The following is a 22,766-nucleotide window of genomic DNA, read 5'->3' on the forward strand; positions in this document are numbered from 1 at the left end:
CGTTGAACCAACACCTAGACACTTGAGCGGGAAGAAAACTAGTTGCAGTAAAAAATGATGCAACAGCAGCTCTGCAGATGATAGCTCCATAAGCACTATGTGTCAGATTTACATGTACAGTGTAGTGTGGGAATGCTGACTGTGAAAGGTCTAATTAAATGCCAAGAAACAGGCCAGCAGAAATTAAAAATGAACCGAGCAGGATAAGCCAGGCCTGGCTGCAAAGCGTGTGTGAAGCTGTAGCTGTCTCTGGTTCCAGAGAGAAATGGACAAAGAGAGAAAACAACAATTTAAATTGAATAATGAAAGGAATAAAGGCCCATTTAGCAAAACACTTTAAGAAATCTCGTTTTTTTTCTGACACTACAAAAACAGTTTCTTTGTATGAGTAAGCCTTATAGCTACACTATCCATTTTACAATGATTTGAACAAGAGACTGACAATCAGGGTTTGCTGCACATGGTCAGTTCATGGGGACAACTCCTGTTTTTAATTAATTTTTAACAAACATCAATATTAGAGCTGGAAAGATTAGTCTGACTGACAGAAAATTAATTGGCAACTATTTTGATAAAAGACTAATTGTTTAAGTATTTTTTTTCAGCAAAAAATACATTGATTTTCTACCCTTTTCTGTCTCAGACAAAATCTCTTTAATGCTTGTCACATAATAACAGTGGTGGAAAATAACAGTTTACTCAATTACCATACCCAAGTACAAATACAAGATATTTCACTTCAGTATTTCTATTTTATGCAACTTTATACTCCATTTTCTACATCTCAGAGGTATATATTGTACTTTTTTCTTTACTATATTTGTCTGAGTTTGTGGTTCTCAGTATGGCTATAAACATAATTAAATGATGCACTGCTGTAGATTAAACTTCCCAACAGTATTTAAATAAGTTCAAATTAGCACAGCCTTCATCTACTGCAGAAAAATGCAACTCATACATTAATGCAGATGTCATATTAATTCAAGAAAACTTACTTTACCTTTACTTTTGATACATTTCTCTGATAAAAAAAACTAACATAGGCTGGGTCAATGTTATGTTGTGACAGGCTCCACCCAGTTTACCCAAATAGTCCAGAGGGTGGAGCCTGTATGAGATAGAATAAAGGTTACAATATTGTAACCCTTGTTCTATTAGCACAGGTGGAGCCCTCTAGGGGCACTGTCACTCCTACACCAAGGGTGTTGGATGTCGAACATGGGAATCTGCCTCCTTATATACTTCAAGGTCGTTTATGCTTTTCTTACTATGCAAATGCATGCTCATGATTAGAGAATTAAAGTGGGCATACTGTAGACATGGACTCACAACATGGAACAGCTTATCATTACAACTCAGTCTGGATGAAAATGTATGTATAAATCAAAGTTTAAGTGATAATATGTAAACCAGACATCATAAATAAAAATATATCATTTAAAAAAAAAATCATAAATCTGTGTATTCTAATGTGTTTCTAATGCTTAAAAATCATCAGTCATCAGAATGCCAGTCTATGTTGCCCTGATGTCCAGATGTCTTCCACATGTCTTAAGCTATATATTTACCAAATTTGGTGCTTTTATCACAAACTGAACAATTTGTCAGTTATGCCGCCCCATGAATAGTATTTTCACACTTATGGGAGACACCCCAGATAAATAGGGTAAAACTTTTAATTAATAGATATCACCATGAAACTCCTTCAGTTGATGACATACATTTTTTTGTATTTTAGGTTTTCAGAATATGCATGTTTCTATACAAATCATATATTAGCTATTTAAATATGCACTTATTTGCGTACATTTTTGGAATAGAAATCTGAACATTGAATAAATTCAGCTTCAAAATTATTGTTTAATTTTGTTGAGTTTTTCCTTATCCGCTGTGAGGGTCCAAAGGACAGAGGGATGTCATACGCTGTAAAGCCCTCTGAGGCAAATTGTGATGAGTGATATTGGGCTTTATAAATATAATTGAATTGAATTGAAATTGACATATTAGAGTGAAAGGTTTTTAACATAGTGTTCTGATTTGTAAAAAAAAAACCCAAAAATGTACTGTTTCATTGCAATAGAACTTTTTGAATAGGATGTGATTCTATATCTGAATTACTATGAATTAATTCAATATTCTTTTCACCCTTTTGAAAAGTGTGAAATTTCATTGCGTCCCATTTTGCCATAAGCCTACTGTCAAAATGGGACATCCTGTTACTGTCAAAATGGGACACTGGTCTTAGTCATTTTAAAGGTTTTTGAGGATCCCATCCTGTCTTGAAGAAAACATTTTTCTAAACTAGATCAAATATATTTTCTCCTAAATATGTCATCAGCTAGCTCGCTGAAACTAAGCTAACGTTCTTAATGATAAAATGTTACCATACCAATAAAACCTCCAGGTAACTATTCCTAGCTACTTGTTCTTCTAACATTTAGGCACATTTGAAATAAATATTAAATATATTGTGGCGTGTTGGGGGCTGAATGGGGGAGTTTCCAAGCATGCCATAAGACAATGTGTTTTGAGGCCATAAGCCGAAAGAAACTGTGCTTAAATATGTTATGAATCACTCACGTGTTAACCTATTGTGCAATGATTAATGTTCATGCATTTCACGGTAATTGTGATGGGTTACAGTTAATGTTGGGAGATACTGCACCATCAGTTAAGTTGTGCATGTGGTTAGTGACTGTCAAAAGAAGGAGCACTTCCTGGTTCAGAGTTTATTTCTATGGTGCCTTCTTGTTAGCCAGAAACTCCATCTTGCTACAATATATAGTGATGGGCAAAGCAGTTCTTTAGATGTTACTGAATCACTAGAATCAGTTCATTAAAAAGATTCGTTCAAAAGATTCGTTCACCGAATCGTTCAGTGCTTGGCGGGAGGAGCCCTGACTGTGTACTGCGTAGTCCGACTCACTGAACTGATACACAGCTGAGCTGCTGCTGCGTCTGCCCTGCACTGGTGAGTCTCATTACTGGCCAGCCTAACGTTTTAAGTCTGTTAAAACAATGGGAAGGTGTGTGATCGTGTTCTTGTGGCTTGACTCGTGGCTACATTAGCCATTAGCTTGGAGAAAGTGTATCACGGAGAAGAAATGATTTGAATCACTCAGGGATTGAGCTTACGTCGTTCACCGAGTGATTCGTTCGTCGAGTGATTTGTCACGCAGACTCGCGAGTGATTCATCGTTCACACGGACCAAATTGGCAGTTCCCCTCCCGGCCTGCACGCTCGCTGCTGAGCTCAACTGAACTGAGAAATGAACGAATCAATTACGGAATTGATTCAATTCAGTAAATTCACTCAACAGATTCGTTCTTTTGAAAGATTCGTTTGCGACGACACAACAGTACAACATAAGTATTTTTTACATGAGTAAATAAATTCATGTGCATTTCAAAAGCACATGGCAGACATAAGAAAGGCAACAATTATTACCTCATCTCTGTTGTTTTTACATTGTAAAGTTATTTTTGAAGACACTTTTTGAAATTTTAAAATTACCAATGTAACAGTATAAGTCTAAACTGTTCTCTAATTTTAGATTATATTACTATTTTTATCAAATTGTTTTGAGAGCCCTGTAATTTTTTTGTGTTTTGAAGACATATTGTTTTTTGTGTTTGATTATTATTTATTTTATAGCCTATTCTGTAAATTGTAGTCAAGAGGTAAATGTTTATTTAGTTGTATTAAGTTAGGAGCTTGGCCATTGGGTTACATTGGTGTTACATTGATTCATTAAATTCCTCCATAGTGCATAAAAGTGTCCCATTTTACCAACACTCATCCTACCTGTGGTAAACCTGTCAGCAGGTGTGATGATGATTTCCTGTCACTCAGTAATGGAGCCTGGAGAAGAGGGAAGCTGAGTCTAGCTAGCTCCTACTAATGGAACTCAAGTTTAGCTTCAACGCGGCAAAAGTTGGCTGAGTTTAACAAAACTACTCCGAGAGAAAGAAGAAAAGTGAGATAAAGTCTAGTCGCCATTTTGAGCACTGTTCTGTAAGTAGACCGACGCAGCGTTAGCCGCTAATTAGCATTTAGCTAAAACAACTGTCAACGGCTGTGTGGGAGGTTCAGGGACTGATGGGCAGCTCAGAGAAAAGGGGTTTCCATTACCTGCTGAAGCAACTGAGGCTACTGGATGAAGATTAATCGTGTCTTACAGGCCCTACATTACTAATTGAACAGGGATATCACTCTTCAGAGTCGGATACAAACTGTCATGAGCAGCGTTATCATTGAAGACATCAAAGGTAAGCAGTTTAAGCTACTTTACTGAGCATCATGGATGAACCCAGGCAGACGACACAGTGGATGTATGGATGCTGCTGTTCCTGCCAGGTGCGTGTGTGTGTGTGTGTGTGTGTGTGTGTTGTTACTGCTGTGCCAGACTTTTGTTACAAGTATGCTTTTGGCTTGTGCTTGTCTTTTGGTGCGTGTGTATCCCTGTGTATTGTTTCAGGCTGCTGATTGTTTACTGCTGCCGTCAGCCAGCTGTGTACTGTTTGAGTGTGTGTGCAGTTATCAGTAAGTGCCAGATGATATGTTGCTGTGCTCTCCACCTGCATGGTGTTAACATGCACATTTTGGTGTCTGTCGTGTCACTTGATTTGGAAAGCAGAGTTATCATTTCCTAAATGGAGTAAAAGTAGTACTTCAGAGTTTAGTTGAACAGGCTTGACTTACCTGATTTTCTCTAAACTATATTCCTTATTTAAGGCCACTGATTCAAATACCTAGGCTAATATAAAAAGTCTAAAGTATTATTACAAGCAGTGTTTTACCTTATTTTGTAATATTTAATCCTCAACCCTTTATTTATTGCACTCTTTTCCAACTTTGTACTGCAACTGCTGCACAATTTCCATCCCTCTATCTTTTCTTGATCAAATCTAGATTGATTAATTAATCATTATGCCTACAAACTTCAGAAAATAGTTAAAATTGTCCGTCACAACCACCCCAGGTGATAGAATAAAATTAGGGGTGCATTCCAAATCGCATACTTTTTCTTCTTACTTGTATCAGGTACTGCAGCTGCCCCTAAAAAGTACGTACTGTTGCATGTAGTATGCACACAATCGGGACATAGCCTACTACTTTCTTATAACATTACACCCTTAAGGGCCGTTTCATAGTCGATGCACGCAATGCGAGCAAGCGACGCGAGCAACGCACTTCCTTTCATAGTCAACACATTGAATGTAAGCGACGTGGGCGATGCTTGAAATGCAATACATCGCTTGCACAATAGGGGGTAGCAGAGTCACCGGTACATTCTGGCTAGCTAGTACCGCTATAGCTAGCTAGTACTGCTGTTTTATTGGAGTGCAGGGCACTAGAACTGTCATATAAATGGAGGTGTGCCTGTACGAGTTTACAAACTTTTTCCTCCTTGCCCGCCATATTTCATACCTGCTTCTTCTGTGAATAACAAAAAGTGGTTAATTTCAAGTACGTCGCTTGCATCATCACCCCTGCTGGCAACGCATGGTATCACACGCGTCGCTGAGTCACATTTTGAGACGCAAGCATACATCATGGTGGCCAGTGCATCTCAATGCGTCCTAATGCGTTCGTGTTTGTGTGCCTTTGCGTTGACATGAAACTGCCCTAACTTTGACCCTCTTGCTTTTATATCCATTACCTTGGAGATGAACAAACAATGTTGTTTTATTAACTTCAAAGTGGATAGCTGTCATTTCTGTCGGATAATCTGCAAGGTTCAATGTGCCCCACATTACAGAGGCAGTTTATTTATTTTAGATGTTATTTTAGTGGTTAACTTTTGACTGAGTTGCTGTCAGGTTATGACATTTCACTGTGACATCATATTTTTTTTTGGCCATTATTCAATGACGTAACTCGGTAACAGAAGGGGAGGCATTTGATCAGATACTAAATTGATAACACTAATCTTGGGTGTCCATCTTAAAAATGTGGTGGCTGTATAGATCTTCTGTGTGTTAAGCAGGGTCGGAAATCCCGGGGGGGACAGGGGGGACATGACTCCCCTTCAATAAAGCTGTACCCCCCTAGAATAATTTGAGACACAATTAATAATTTTTGAACAATGCAGTAGTATTTATTAAAAGCCCAAAAGCCCAATGTAAGCGGTGCTCATTATAAAAGCGCAATAATGTGCTATTTAAATCTTAAAAGATTTAGTCCCCCCCTCCTATTCCTAGTAGTGGTATATCCCACACTCTTTCCAACGGGCGGGGCTAGCAGCCGTTAGTACTTGGCAGCAGTTGCAGCTTGTGGCTGGACCCGGCTGCCCACATCGCACGGGGTAAGATGTACACTCGCAGATACAGTTTAACTTACACAAGTTGCAACACATCCCATTTACTGTTACAACAAGCCCCAGGCCCAGGCTGATAATATAAACTGTCTGCAACATTTCTCCTGCATTGTTCAAAAGCCAGAGTTTAGTGATAGTCAGAGAGGACAGCGACGGAGCGGCTCGTAGTTAATATCTGTAGGCTCTCCACCTGTCAGTGAGACAAACATGACAGACGTGCTGTTTAACTGACGAGGAGCGGCCATTATGCGCGATTATTACGCACGGTTTTGAGGTGCGCATTGGCAGATCTCACAGCACACTGTTTATAAACCAGTTTACCAGTTTAATTGCAGGAAATGTTTATCTCACTGCCGGTAAAAAAAAAAAACGAAAAAAACCCCAAACAAAACGGTTTGCTCCTGCAGCCAGCAAGAGACGACAGATCCATTCCACACACCTGAGCCAGAGCAAAAAGAGGGAGAGAAGGAGAGAGATCGAGTTTCGGTCTTTGAAGAATGAAGCCTTATTGTTTTGCTGCTATTAAACAATGAGAGACATGTTTTCTCCGTTTACTTAATAGCATAAATATTCACACTATTGCGCACGGGGAGACAGAGACCTGCTCTGCTCCAGACACACTCAGCACCTTGTACAGCACGGTGCACCTGACTGTTGTCGTTGTGTACATGTTAATTTGATTTCAATCATTTTATTTTAAATCTGGACATGTGCAGGTGGACTCAGCCAGTGCTAAGAAAGGTCCTATGCCTGCCTGTTGGAGAGATAGAGAAAAGATTAAAGCGTCAAATTGCGGTAAAAGATGTTGTATAAAAGACAGGCTACAACTTTTTTTCCTTGTCCCCCCCTGGAATTATTCTCTAAAATTTTACTGTTTATTGTCCCCCCCAACTATGAAATGGGATTTTCGCCCCTGGTGTTAAGTATCTGTGTTTTAGAAATTGTAGCTTCTTTCCAATCCAATCCAATCCATCTTTATTTATAAAGCACAGTTTAAATAAACTCAAGGTTTCCAAAGTGCTGTACATTAAGAAAAATAAACAATAAAATAAACAATAAAATAGACATTAAAACAGAAAACATAATAAATAAAGGGTAAAACCTGTGCACATAAAATAAACAATCTAGGTGGTGTTAAAAGCCAAGGAAAAGAGGTGCGTTTTAAAAAGAGATTTAAAAGTGGCCACGGAAGAGGACTGCCTGATGTGCAGCGGCAGTTCATTCCAAAGCTTAGGGGCGGCAGTAGCAAACGCTCGGTCCCCTCTGAGCTTCCGCCTTGTTTTGGGAACCCTCAGGAGCAGCTGGTCAGCTGACCTGAGGGATCGAGTAGGTGCGTAAGGGTGCGGAAGCTCAGAGAGGTACAATGGAGCAAGGCCATTTTGGGCTTTAAAAGCAAATAAAAGAATTTTAAAATGAATTCTAAAATGGACGGGTAGCCAGTGAAGTGAAGCTAAAATCGGTGTAATGTGCTCAGACTTTCGAGTGCCAGCTAAGAGACGTGCAGCTGCATTCTGCACTAGTTGCAGACGTGCAATGGAGGACCCGCTGACCCCATGTAAAGAGCATTGCAGTAATCAAGCCGAGTGGTTACAAAGGCATGTATTACTGTTTCACAGTGCTGTCTGTGCAGAAAGGGTTTAATTTTAGCAAGTTGTCTTAGCTGGAAGAAGCTGGTTTTACCACAGCTTTAATCTGGCTGTCGAACTTTAGTTCGCGTCCACTTTTACCCCCAGATTATTAACAGTGGGTTTGGCGAACTGCCAGGAACCCAGGTCGACTGGGAGGTCACGGAAATGCCACCAAAGACAATCACTTCCGTCTTGTTCTCATTAAAATTTAAAAAGTTTCGAGCTATCCAAGCTTTGACGTCATCCAGACAATTTAGAAGTGGCTTAAGTGCAGAAGAGTCAGCCTTTTTAAGGGGGACATAAATCTGGCTGTCATCCGCATAACAATGAAATAAAATGCCGTGCTTCCTGAGAATGGACCCAAGTGGAAGAAGGTATAAAGAAAATAAAAGTGGGCCCAACACTGAGCCTTGTGGAACCCCGCAAGAGAGAGGAGCAGTGGAGGACACAGAGTCACCAAGGCCGACACAGAATGACCGGTGTGATAGGTAGGACCTGAACCAAGCCAGCGCCTGACCCCTGATGCCCACCCACTGCTCCAGGCGAGCAATTAGGATATCATGGTCCACTGTGTCGAAAGCAGCAGTTAAATCTAAAAGGACAAGAATTACCGAGTGACCAGAGTCAGTAGCTAAAAAGATGTCATTAAAAACCCTTAAGAGTGCTGATTCTGTGCTGTGCAATGTTTGCAATCTTTGCAGAGGCATGCATATCTGAAGCAATGTTAATGGTCAGGGCTACATATGAGTATGGACAGACATGAACTGTAACTGCAAGTAGACTACTTTGTGGAGGCATATAACTGTGAGGCAGTTATTCTAGTTAATTTTATAATTCTTTGTTTAATTTCTTATTAATATGATTCATCACATTCTAATTTATTTTGTCAGTTTTAATAATGGAAATATGACCCCATCTAGTCCGCAGTCTTCCCAGAACAACAGTCCCATTCCTAAAAATAGTAAGTCAAAGAAACTGCAACAAGAAAAATGTTAGATGTTAATTTTAATGTTATTTCTTTGCCAGAAAAGCTACATAACTAATTAATCAATTGTCAGAGTAGTTCCCAATTATTATTTTTTTTTGTAATTAATCAGCTAATAATTTCAGCTCTGTTTCAGTTGCCTGGATTATACAGTATTAGATGGCTGCTAGAACACCCTTTTTCCAAATATAAAAGGCTGACATTGTTCAGAGTGGCTTGACCTCAGAGGAGATGGGAGCTGTCAATCATTTCCAAATGCTGATGGACAAGCAGTAGGCACTGCTCAGGACATCCAGCCAAAAGCGAATGGAGCTGAAAGCGCACACAGAGTTTAAAAATTTAACTGGCACTCCTGGTTACCGCTGTCCGTGGGCACCATCAAGTTTTATAAGAGTGGATGCAGCATTGACACAAAGAACTGTCCATTAAAAGTATTTCAAAAGCAGCTGTGGAAGATCCCCGCTGTGGTGGCGTTACTAATAAATCTATCCTGGACTTGCATTGCACGAATCACCTCCCATGCCTTTTCCAAAACCGTGGAAATCAAGTGATTTGATGGCAGAATAATTCATGCCTCCACTTAAGCCTCAGAAAAGAGAAAGTACCATTATTGGGGCACACAAAGCTCTCTCGGGGGAAATTACGGTGTTCATTGCCATGTTGGAGTTCAGTGACACACTGAACTCTGCTAGCAGGGAATATCAGAGTGCAGCAATGATCAGAGGAGAATCCAGAATTAAATACTTAGTCCACAAAGTGCTTTAGCATGAAGAAACTAAGAGGATCAAATATTTAAGCCAGAAAGCCATCGCAAAGGCAGTAAGGCACTGTGGATTTATCATAAATGAATCAGATTTACACCTTAATCCGTGTCCCTCCGCACATTTCTACCATATCATTACTAATCTTTCTGGAATCCCTAAATTCACACTTACTTAATCTTGTCTGTAGGTGATGATAACACCATGGCACACTACTGCTAAAATAATAATGGTCAGGACAAATGTGGGTGAGATAATTTTACGCACTCCAGTGGAAACATAGTTAAAGGGATATGTTGCCAATTTTCAACCAGCTTTGTTTCATAACAGTGTGGGCAGAATGTGTAGATGAGCTGTGGTAAACTTATCTCCATCTTACCACCTGCTGAAATGCGTCATTCAGGGGATTTTCGCTGACTCTGGGGCTGTTGCTTGAACTACAGATTGTATTTCCACATTTTTGTATGCCTGCGACTGGGAACACAAGGACTACAGAAACAGATAGAGAGACCTGCCCCTCTCTTTTCCTTGTCTCTAACTTAGACCAAACTTTTATCAAACGATAAAACTAGGCATCGCTGCTCAAATATAAATCAGAATTCTGCACAGTGTTGCGTATTTCTTACCTAAAATGTCTTCAGAAACATATTTTAGTGTACAGTTTGGCTGTTATATGAGAATTTGTGAACAGGAAAGGGTTAGGTGTGGGGGGAAAAATCAATACATGGACGCAAAGTATTTATCTCTTTAACATAATTAATTTTTGCAAATACACATGTTAATTCAACTTTTGGTACAAGAATAATAAAATCAATTGCTTTTTCTGTCCACTAGATGGTGCTGATGTTTTCTTTTTTCCTAGTGAGGTCAGCAGAGGTCTCAGTCAGCAGCATTTGGAAGAAAGTTAATCAAAACAAAGATGGAGGCACCAGGGAAAGAAATCAGAATTGCGCCGTCCGTGTTTAAATCAAACGTCTGGACTTATTTGGGATTTTTTAACACGGAAAGAAGGGAGGACTTGAGAATATGACACATGCAATAGATAATGTAAGATACTCTAGGAATACATCTCATGTGCCACCATCCAGAGATAGTGTTAGCCGCTGACAGCCAAGCTAACGCTAAACCCGATTTGCTAAAAAAATCAGCCAACACTGGACACACTCAGCCTGGCAAAATTGCCGTCCAACTCTGAGAGAGTGAAGAAAATAACACAGTCCATCACTTACTGCATGTGCAAAGATCTGCGTTCTTACAGCGTTGTTGAAAACACGTCTTCCGTTAAATGCTAAAAACACTGGAACCCAGGTATGTGACTCCGTCCTGACGTTTTATCACCAACACAGCTGTACCCAAGCTCTACAGAGAAGTGAAGCATAAAGTTGAGGAATCTTTGAGTACAGCAGGGAGGGTGGCATTGACTTACGACACCTGGACTTCAAGGTCAGTGGATTATTTTGTGACTTTAATGGCACATTATCTCACAGAAGACTGGCGACTGCTGTGTCACGTTGAAAGTCACACCAGAGCAAGCATTGCATTCTTGTAGTTGTGGGTTTTTTTCTAACTTTTAAATAAAAGCAAACGCCACAACTCTTTTTCCTCTACTTTCTCTGGTCATACAGCAACAATTTCAAAAGTATTTGTGTCTTTTTAGAGCATAGACAGCCTGGTTTTTTAAAAAGACCAGCTTTTCAGTGGTGAAATACTTCTTTAAAGTAAGCACAGGTGTTTTTATACAGCTTTCAGGCTTCTGTGGAAGTCAGTGAATGTCTCACAAATATTTTTTTACTTGGGAAAAAATAGCAACCTTGAACTTATGGTATTTCTCAACAATGTATATTTGCAAATCTGTGAACAGCCTGCTCTACAGAAAGGACGCTCCAACACTGCAAAGAATCATTTCAGCCCACTGAAGAAAAACTGTGAAGACACCCTTCAATATATTTAATTTTTGATCTTTTTTGTTGCTGCAGCAGTTTTTCCTGAAGATCAATAAAGTTCATCTTATCTTATCAACACGGTTTGGGGACATTTAAAGGGAACAAAATGAAATGAATGAAAAACAAAATGGAACTGCAGAGGCAGAACAAAATTTCACCAGTCGTGGCCTGAAAAAAATGCACATGCACACACACCCGCACTCACACACATACACAAAGAGACTCATACACATACACACACAAAAACACACTCTAAAATGGCAGCTTTGAGAATGGTTTATTGATTTGTGATCATGCCTGCAGTGGCATTTCAATCCTTTTTAACCAGCAGAGGAAATTCCATTAAGCCATTTATTACAAATGTCACGACAACTGCTGGGTGTGTGTTTGTGTGTATGCATGTAGGCGCTCACTTTCTGCTGCCTGGAAGTGTGTGTGAGCTCATGAATATATGTGAGAGAGTGTCTGTGCCTATGTTTTTGGTGCAGTGGTACTCAACTTACTGCCCGCACGCCAAATCTGGCCTGTCAAAGGGTGCTGGGTGACCCACCGACCCATCCTAATTCACAATGAAAAAATAAAGTCACCCACTCTTGAATTTTTTTTTGTAGTTTGAATAAACATTAAAATAGAACTTGTTTATCAAAGGGGAGGACCCTCTGGACTCCCTAAGACCCTGATCATGCAGAAAGCATTTTGCAGGTTGCAAAACATTTCTAGAATGGACAGGCAGAGGGTTCTTGCTCAAGGTTGAGGGTGAGAGGATGTCAACAAATATTTATTAGGGCACAGGGAAACAGAGCTCTGTGTGGGTACATGAGACCCTAAAAAAGAGGGTGGATAATGGGTAGTACCACCAGCTGGTCCAAGAGCTTCTCCTCCATGATTACCGTTTCCAGGTTTATTTTCGGAAGACTTGGGGGCAGTTTGACAACCTACTGTCTATCATCGGGTCATATAGCTCTGGGTATCCAGCAACTGCAATCACCAGTTTCTCCTCTATTTTTTACCAACTGTTGTTGTCGTGACCACCACTGAAGGCCCCCTCTGAAATCATCCAGTTGGACAACTGGAAAAAAAGATGACAAAAAAAGAAATGGGGAGTTTTTCCGCTCTGAGTTTACATTTTTTCTACTGGAGGAGTTCAGAGCACAGGGGTCCAGAGCGCAGAAGCACGAGTCCCTAGCTGTGTCGCCTCTCACCACCAGGTCCCGGCCGAAAAGTTGCATGTGAACACAGCAAACCAACAGCCAACAAGTGTGTGTGTTCTCCACCTGCGTGAGAGGACATACCTCTCCATACCAGCAGACGGCGATCGTCTGTAATTGTCATTCACAAAGGGAAACCAGAAGACTGTGTTGACACTAATTAGCCAGTTAGCATGTTTACAACACAATCCAGTGCTGAAATAACAAAGCATATTTAACTGTGCGCCAGTGAACAGTAACTCAAATCATCCAAAACATTTTCTGTGAAAGAGCTTACCTCATATCACAAGTTTCTTTTAACCACACTCCATCTCGACTTTCGCTCTTTGTTTACGTTCCTCACTTTGTTTCTCTTCTGGTGTACTGAACTGAACTGCCAGTTAGAGTGATTTTATTCGCTGACTGGCTCTGCTGTGCCTGGGGAAAAAAAGGCCATCTAGCATGACGAGGGCCATCGATGCAGGACACACTGCACTGACAAGGGCAGTACACTCACCAACAGCTCAACATTGACCTATGGCAGACTGTCGGCTTGGTGTGTCAGGGCCTTAACCCCCTAAATTGTCCTCAGATCCCAGAAACACCCCTGCGTACACCCAGCCTGTACTGGGTTGCTCCTACTGGAGCTGATGAAAATGAGTCAGAACAACAAATGTCAAAACGTTAAAAACAGGCAATTCATTTATTATATATACTGATAAACATTACTGTTTGTTTATTAACTGGCCCCTTGCCTCCTGACATTTTGCAGAAGTGGCCTCCAGGCACAGCAAATTGAGTGTACCTGTTTAAGTGTATAGTAGTACTGTATGAAGCATAGGTGGAAATGTGTGTGCTGACGGTGTATGCACCCACCACCCATCCTGCGGGGAGTTTCAGAGAAGGTTCAGACAAGCGTAGAACAATCACCATGAGCAACAGAGAGAACAGGAAGAGGAGCAGTCTCAATGGTGAGAATGAAAGAAAGAGGAGAAAGAGAACAGGATAGACAGTTAAAGAGAAATAAAGAGATTTAGAGATTGGGGGAAAATATCAAGTAAGTCAGACAAGAGAGAAACAGTGGGAGAGAGCAGCAGACAAAAAGAGAGACAAGGGTGCAGCTGTGAAGGGAGACTGGTTCTAAACATTAAATTTACATTTAATTGTCAAACCATATCACAAATATGGTCATGCCAACAAAGGCGCTTGGTGCACCCTTGGTAGACCTACATAGGTGTTTTTATTTATGCTGCCTGATTAGACCTCTTCTCAAACTGTGTGGGTGTACAGACGGCACTTGATTGCCATTTGTCTGACTCTCATGTTAATTTCTTTCACCAGGCATTTCACTTCAAAGGGACAGTTCACCACAAAATCAAAAACACATTTTTCCTCCTACCTGTAGTGCTGATTACCAGTCTAGATAGTTATGGTGTGGTTTGGCGAGTGTAGGAGATATCGGTCATAGAGATGTCTGCCTTCTCTTGAATATAATAGAACTAGATGGCACTCGCTTGTGGTGCTTAAAGCGCCCAATAAAATACATTTGAAAAACTCAACAGCAATGTCTCATGACCTTGTTACTCAAGATAATCCACAGACCTTATTATGAGCAGTTTCATGTAGGAACTATTTTCTGTCTACCAAATTACATCTACCAACTGTATCACCACGCAGAAGGAAGCGTGCATCTACTCATGGACAAGAGGCTTGAGCTCACGACAGCGTGAGATGTAAACATTAATGGCGTCTTCTTCGGCTGAGCTGTAACATTAGCTAGCTCAGTGGTAGGAGCAGTAGAGTCACGCTTCCCTCTGCGTGGTGATACGATTGGTGGGTGTAGTTGGCTAGAAAGAAAATAGTTCCTACATGAAACTGCTCACATTGTGGATTATCTTGTGTAGCTGGGTTTTCTTAACTGGATCATGACTTCTGGAAAGAGATATTGCTGTTGAGTTTTTTGAGCACCACATTCAGAGTGTTTATTTAATTTATTTCTTTTTTTATTTACTGTTTATTTAACTATATATTTGTAAATACTATTGTTTAAATTTCTTATATTTTCACGTATCTTTCCTCTCTTGCAAGGAGCACCTGTAACATAAATAATTTCCCCTCGGGGATCAATAAAGTATTTCTGATTCTGATTCTGAGTGCCATTTAGCTCTATTATTCAAGAGAAAGCAGACATCCCTACGGCCGATGTCTCCAACACTCTGCAACTCACACCAAAACAATTTAGACTGATAAATAGCACTACAGGTAAGAGGAAAAATATGTATTTTTGATTTTTGGGTGAACCTTTAATTTGCAATGAAAGGCTTGCATTGTAGAGCCTGGCTGTCAATGAGGAGAGCAGTGCTGCAACATTAGCAGGCTGGAGGTGGACAAATCACAAAGTACAGTTAAGAAAGGATCTGATTTTGATCTTTATTTTACCCAATACTGATCCATTAAGCCCGGACCGGCTCTGATAATGATCCTTGGTATCGACCGGGACGTCCCTACACTGGAGTCACATAGATAGACAGAGAAGTGAGAGGCAGGTCCAAGACCATGACAGCAACAAGAGAGGAGAAAGAAAGGAAATTAAGAAAGGTTGTTGTGAAGGAAAAACTTTAAAATTTAGTTTCAGGAAAACATAATTATATGAGCAAAACAAAAAAAAGTCACTGCTGAATTTCTGAAGTTGCAGTCGAAGTGTTTTACAGTCTGGAGCTATGAAAAGACATCTGAGAAAAAGCCCTGATGTACAATATGTTGCAACAGGCACATCTGAAGCACAGAGAGAAAAAGTTATTTGGTGGATTTCTCATTCAATCACATTGAAACCTGGTGATGGACAGAGGGCAAGAAAGGGAGAGGGACAGAAACAGAGAGAAATGGCGTTAGAGTAGCAGACACAACAGTAAATTTCAGTTCCTGTACTATGTATCTGCTTGTTAGCATGTTTCTTTAGCCAAGCTTCATTAGTGTCATTAAATCATTGTTCACATTCTACTCATTTTGAGTTGGCCTTTTCAAGTGAAGGATAAAAAGAAAAACTCATGCATGGTTCTGGTGACCAGAAGGTTCACACTGATAAAAATGGAAGCGCTGGTTAACGCTGCCATTACATTCACCCTGCAGTCACTGCCACAGTGTCTGCACCCACCCTAACCAAGCACATTGTGTAACACCAACCTCGCTGATAATGAGGAAGACAAAATGAGAGAGCAGCTCATCTCCTGCCCGGGCTGACGAGACAAGGCCAGTGAGGCCACCAAAAGTTTGCTTTATTAGTCTGCTGCAACTTCTCCTCTTGGGTCTATCTCTAACAAACTAACGTCAGAGATTTCAGAACTGGATGTGTGGTTAATGGATGCAACTAATTTCAGATCAACCAAATGCATTAGTGCAGACAGGAGAGAAGATGCCTTTGACAGACAGGGTCCTTGCCCCATGTCTACTACACCTAATATACCTGGAAACATGTTGTTTGGACCAACTGCCTTGCACCGTGGCTACATCATACACATTTCCGGTGGTGTTGCTCTGCTGCTGCCTCAGTGTTTATTTTTTTGTGTTCATGTGGGTCATCTTGGCTCATCTCATGTTCCGCATACAGAGTGCGAGCTGCTGCCCTGTGGTCAGAGATTTAGAGCGCCTCGTTGCAGATTGAACACCTTAAAAAATGTATTTATACCCATGTCTATAATGGTTAAATAATTGCACAAAATGGGCTGGATTTGCATTTTTACACAGGTATTTTTAGCACTTGATGTTATTTATTTATTTATCTCTTTTTTGTTTTGTTATTGTTGCACTTGGTGTATAATGTTGATTTGCTTATGTACTATATTGTATTCTTACAGCTGCAGTATGGGAGGTTTGTGTGACAGTGAGGTTAATCTTGAATTTTGGCTCCCACCAACTACCTGAAGCAGGATCCTTTTTTGCACTTTATGCCCTTTTCCTGTTTGGACAAGGGAAAATAAACAAGATGCACTCAACTAATTCTGCAAATTCATCAAATCTGATATAAATTCCTTGTCACTCACATAACGTTTTCAGCCCTGTCACAAATTAAACTAGCAAGTGCTTTTAGTACACTAAATTTAGCCGTAATATTGACTTCACATTTGTAATTTTGATCTGAGAAATGCAAGGCAGTCCTTTTCTGACATCCAAAAACAATGATAATGCATGTGCCTTATTTGTTGTTGTTGACAGGCTGACAAACCCTCTTGTGTCAGTAGCCCCTGGACCTTTATCCATTAAATCATGCAATGGATTTAACTTGTTTTTTTCTAACATAATTTAGAAAATAGACAAGCTGTCAGTTCCTTCTTATCAGGTATAGGTTCTGTTTTGGTCTAACGTTCATCTAAAACCAATTCAGTTAGCCTGACACAATTTGAGTCAGCTATAAAACCCTGGAAAATGGTGCAACAATTGAAATCCTCCTCCTGCTGCCTTGATATTCTACCTACAGGCCTTTTATTAGCATTTATTTTAACTGCATGGCATTAGATCTTCAGCAAATAGTCCCACAGGCCCTGCAAACAGCAGTTATAAGCCACTCGTAAAAAAGAATGATCCAGACAACTCACTAATGAACAACTACAGACCCATATCAAACCTCCTGTTTTTAAGTCTGATTTCCAATAGTTGAACAACATTTTAGCCCAAAACAGTTGTTTGGATTTCGGCCACACCACAGCACCTAGACTGCCCTTGTTAAAGACTCTCTGGCACTGTGCTAAACTGGTTTGCAGGGCTGGATTAAAAGTAATAAATTCATCCAATTGAAATTGATCTTTGTTTGGAATGACCCGATATTGAGTCATAAAATCTGAGATTGATCTTTTCATAAAAGCTTTTTCCCACGGATGTGTAAAGCTTTGACCCTGTTAATCTTGCAGGTAGTAAAGAGGCCCCAGAGCTAAATTGTTGGCGACGATAGTCTTGAGAAGCTCCGACATTTCTGGTTCTTTTATCTGAAACTGTTAGCTTACTTTTTATGGTTTGGTGTAATTTTTTGTGCTGCAACAGCCGCTCCTCCTGCTGTCTGTGTGTCGGGACTGCTGCGCCACTTTACGGACACACACAGACAGACAAACATGGAGTCGAGGTGCCATGTTGGAGACAGAGAAGTGAATATTACTTGAGCCGACAACTACGCTTGTTACTATAAGTGCAAGAAAACCTCCACGAGGACGAAGTTAATACTTTGTCAAACAGTTGATATTTTAACAAGCTAAAACACTTCTGTTTACGTCAACAATGTTATCAAACACAACAGAGCTAGCTCGCCCCTCCACCCCTCGTCCTCTGTGACTCTGTCATGAATGTGCATCTCAGAGAAATGAGCATAAACCATGGCTCTGTCTTACACCAACTTAGCCGGTGCCTTAGTTGTCACTAGGCTATAAAACTTTCAGATACAATTTCAGAACAAACTATGAATATCATAAAAGAAATCATACCGACAAACTGTCGCCTTAGTAGCTAACATTTCGGAGCAGTTCGGAGCTAGCGATAGCTGCTAGTTACCCATTTGGTATCCACCCAGCGCAACATGACTTTGAAAACGTTGGCACTAACTACATAGTTCTGGCTAATTCCAACTAAATGTTGGTAATAAGGCTAACATGAACATCCGTTTACAACAGTCAAGCTGGATTTACACACCTGTTCAGCAGAAACAGAGCCACCTCAGCATCTGTTTGGATGCCCTTCTGTTTGCGGAGATCTTGCCACCTTTGGATTGCTTCTTTACCGATATAAATACGGGACTTCCCTTGTTCCTTCTCCTGTTCCCTCTTCTTGGCCAGATGATCATCCGAACATTTCCTTTTTGGTCGTGTGTCGGCCATATGAAATCTCAGTAAATCTCAATAAAACACTAATCCATGTGACACTGTCTCTAGCTAATTTTCTTCTTCACGGTCCTCTCATCTACTCTACTCCCCACCCCCCTTCATGTGCATGCACGCTGACCCCTGAAACCCACCCCGCAATCGGTGATTGGCTGGTTGGTGCAGCCTGGACCAAAAACTTTTCAAGCTTAGGAAGACTTGGCGAACCTTTAAACGGTTTAGCTCACTTTGTCTCGTATGTTAAAACTTAGCGGTGGTCATGTGACCTGCAGGCAGTGACTGTCCTCAGCAGCACAGGGAGGAGCAGAGAGGACAGGAGGACTGATACTGACTGATGTCTGTGTCTTTTATTCTTTCTAAACTTTACTCAGTATTGTGATGTCAGGAATATGATTCATTGTATTGACATTGCAAATTTGTTTCCAGTGAGATAATCATTTTATATTGTGACTTTGCTGTTTTTTAATGACATTTTTTATTGAAGGATAACTGTAAATCACACAGAATTACAATTGAAACAATACTTTTCCTTCCATTTTTCTTTTCTTTGACTTTGTTGTTTTTAGTATTACTGTTTCTGCTATAAAATATCCACTTTTAATCCTGTTCTGAATTTACTCTTTAGAAAGAAAAACTCTGCTAAAATTTACAGAATTAGCTCTCTGAGAATCTCTTTCACATCCTAGCAAGAATTGATATTGTAACTGAAATATCCCCAATCGAATCAACATCGAATTGGCACCCTGTGAATTAAAATCGAATCAATTCCTGAAGTCATAGCAGTACCCAGCCCTACTGGTCTGAATCCTATTGGAAGGACCGGGACTACTTTTTATCTATTGATAATCCATCGTCACACTGGCCTATGCTGTGTCCCAAAGAATTGACTTTAAAATTCTATGGCTGAATTGTAGTGCTGAATGGTTTCAGGCCAAAATACATTTCTGATCCGCTGCTTGGTTATGAAACCGTCCAGACCTCATAGATCATCTGGGACATGTCTGCATATTGTCCCCTGAGTAAGAACTAAAAATGAAGAAGCAGAATCCAGTTTTAATGCACCACATTTTCTAAACAAACTGCAGGGAACCTGAATTCTGCTCCAGCTTTTAGTTCTTTCATATCAGGGCTCAAAACTTTTCTGATTTCCCCAGTATTTATTTAAGCTAACCTTGGGGCTGTTTATTCATGTCTTGCACTGTGTAGCAGCACTGTCATTTTTATTCCACTGTTTGATTGGTCTTATTCTGTTTTATTTCATTTTTTTATCTTCTATTTAATTTAGATTTACTTGTTTTAAAATTCTCTTCATGTTTTTATATTGCGTTGCTTCTTTCATAGCTTTTCTCAGTGCTTTTCTGCTTTATGTAGCACACTCTGAATTGCCTTGCTGTTTAAAGAAGCCTTACAAATAAACCTTGCCTTTGGTTCAAGTCAACAAGTGAGTGAAAAGTAACACAGGCAGCTTTGCTGTATAAATGCCCTCTTGCCTTGTATCTTTAACGTTTTTATTATTAAAAAGATACAGGATGTCAACAGTTTATGTTTGCTCCTCTCCGTTCCCTTTCTTCAGATCTTCCCTCTTCCCTCTCTGTCTTTACTAACATAAATCATTGCTGACAGTCAATAAGCTCCTTGTCTAAAAGTTTTAAGTGGCCACCAAAAGGTCACAATGTCTCAAATACCTCAGAGAGAGGTACTAGAGCCCAGATACAGACTATCTGCTGTCTAAGCAGCCAGAGCCAATGACAGTGATCCAGCGCTCGGCAGACTGCAGCTGGGTCCTTGCCTTCAAGATACAGAACGTATCTGGATCAAAAACTCAGACGATAAATGACAGAGTCAAAAATGTCTTTAATCCAATAAATCTCTGAATGTTAACCCAGACTGTGCCGGAACACCAGTCTGTATGGGTTTGGATAGATTTACACTTTATGTGGATAGGAATTTAAATAATTAATATTTTAACTGGTAACTGACAAAAGAAGTAAAACAATTATTTTAAATATACTGGTGCTACAGGAGGAGATGATTAGACAGCTGAGTCTGCTGCTGCCCAGGCTGAAATCATTTGCCGTCGCCAGGGCAGTGCCATAATGTTGCTCCTGGGAGACGACTACAGCACCCCTCAACAAGCTAATGACCCAGAGGCAAAGGTGGACATCGATAGGCCGTTTAAAATTTGACAGCGTGAACATTTTAAATGGGTACCTCTGTATTTCCTGTTAAAATGTTTTGCATTTTATGTGAATGACAACAGCTGGCAGGAAGTAAACATCAACCCAAGCTGTTGCCTAGCAATGCAGTTCATGTGAGTCAGTTTATTGTTTGCCCTGTTAGCACAAGCTAAGAGGTCGTGCACATGCTACGTCTGGAAAATGCTGCTCTTGTGCCTTTTCTGTGCCAGCTTTCAGAAGCGCAGCAGCAGGTTGCATCTGAGGTTTCTAAGCAACCATTACAAGCACTGTATCATAGCCTGTTTACCTGAAATCCTGAGTGCAGAGCTGATCTTCTTCCAGGCGCATTTTGTGTGTAGGCCAGCTCTCTGTGGGACAGATGTAAAGCTCTGGGTAGCCCTGCACTAACATTATCAACTTCTTCTCCATAGAGATATCTGTTGGCTGTGATTGTTTGCTCCTCGTCACATGACATGTGGTGTGCTCTGCTGCGTTCCAAAAGTTGAACTCATTTTATCTCAGGGTGCAGTTGTCATGCCTTGAAAAATTGGTGCTCAGGAACACTTGCACACAGCAACAGCGTCGCCCTGGTGTTTAAGCGTGCCTGCTGCACGTCTACATTGAAAACAATGAATTTGAGGGCGCAAAAAATTATGGCATGTGTATGGCCCCCAACACAGCAGCAGCGTCTAACATTCAACACTGAGTAGTTAAATGGTCCCGACAAACTCACAATGACACCAAAACAGCTCGACTCTGTTGTTACGGTAACATTAACTGTGTGATGCTAACAGTTAGCCCTGTCACTGTGTGCATGCGGGATGGATGAACTCTCAGTATCTGTAGTGCGAAGCTCACACTCCCACAGTAGTAGTTCAGAGAACGATAGCAGGGCAAGGAGGCCCTGGGCTAAGCAATATGTTATGTGTATAGCTCTATAATGAAGTATGAGTTTAGCCATCTTAAAGGGAAATTTCGGTTTATTTCAACCTGTCTCCTATCGTCCTAAATGTGTTTCAAGTCACTAGTGACATAGAAATAATAGTTAGCATGTTAGCCGTTAGCCTAGATACAGCCGTAGCGTCAGACCTGTTAAAACTTAATTGAAAGGGCATCCTTTCAAGTGCAAAGTTAGTCCACTAAACAAGCTTTTTCTCCATAAAGACCGCCTCATATCGTTAGGATAAATGTCAGAGAACATATAGAAAACGGCATGTAAACATGTTGTCTTACTTTACCGGTGTGGTGCCATGTTTGTTGTTTACCATTTAGCTAAGGCTGCAACCGGTCCCATTCCTTCCAACAGAGGTATTCCTGTTCTGTGGGCATTGGGGTACAGCATTCACAGGTAACGTTACACCACCGATCTCCAGAGCTAAATCCTTCAATATTCTGATGTTATATGAATGCTTATCCTAAATTAAAATGGTTTGTAATGTACTTTATTTTAACAAACATAAATATTTAAGCCAAAGTTCATAGCAGTGCATCCAATCGTTGTCCAGACCTTTCACTAAAACCCACAAAATTCAGCCTCATTGTGGTGGCAAAGAAAAAAATCCAGAGATCACCAAAGTCAAGAGTGTTCTTCCTCTGGGGAATGTAAATGTCCGTTTAAAATTTCATTGCAATCCATCCAGTATTTGTTGAGATATTTCAGACTGGACCAGAGTGCTGGGCCGATCGACTAGCTGACCGACATTACCGCCCTCAGGCCACACTGCTAACAAACTATAATGGATTTTCTGTATTGTTAATGAAGTGACCAGCTGCGTAGATGTTCTGTGCGAGTTTAGGACTTTTCTCTTGAACCAAAGTACAATGAAAAGACTTTCTACAAATGTAAGTTCTAGTGTGTGTGTGTGTATGTGTGTTTGTGTGTGTGGGCACGCGTGCTTGCACGT

At 40.5% G+C, this 22,766-nt stretch overlaps 1 protein-coding gene across 1 annotated transcript in view; it reads left to right on the forward strand.

Annotated features, from left to right (window-relative positions):
- Positions 1-4,224: 4,224 nt before the first annotated feature.
- The window catches only part of LOC125880616 (leucine-rich repeat-containing protein 51-like), a 180,051-nt gene continuing 161,509 nt past the window's right edge, over positions 4,225-22,766 (forward strand). Inside the window, exon 1 of the mRNA XM_049563221.1 lies at positions 4,225-4,269. Within this exon, the coding sequence (XP_049419178.1) occupies positions 4,239-4,269 (31 nt within the window). The 5' untranslated portion in view covers positions 4,225-4,238. The remainder of the gene's footprint in view (positions 4,270-22,766) is intronic.

Source organism: Epinephelus fuscoguttatus, linkage group LG20 (genome assembly GCF_011397635.1).
Source record: "Epinephelus fuscoguttatus linkage group LG20, E.fuscoguttatus.final_Chr_v1".
NCBI classification, from domain to species: domain Eukaryota; kingdom Metazoa; phylum Chordata; class Actinopteri; order Perciformes; family Serranidae; genus Epinephelus; species Epinephelus fuscoguttatus.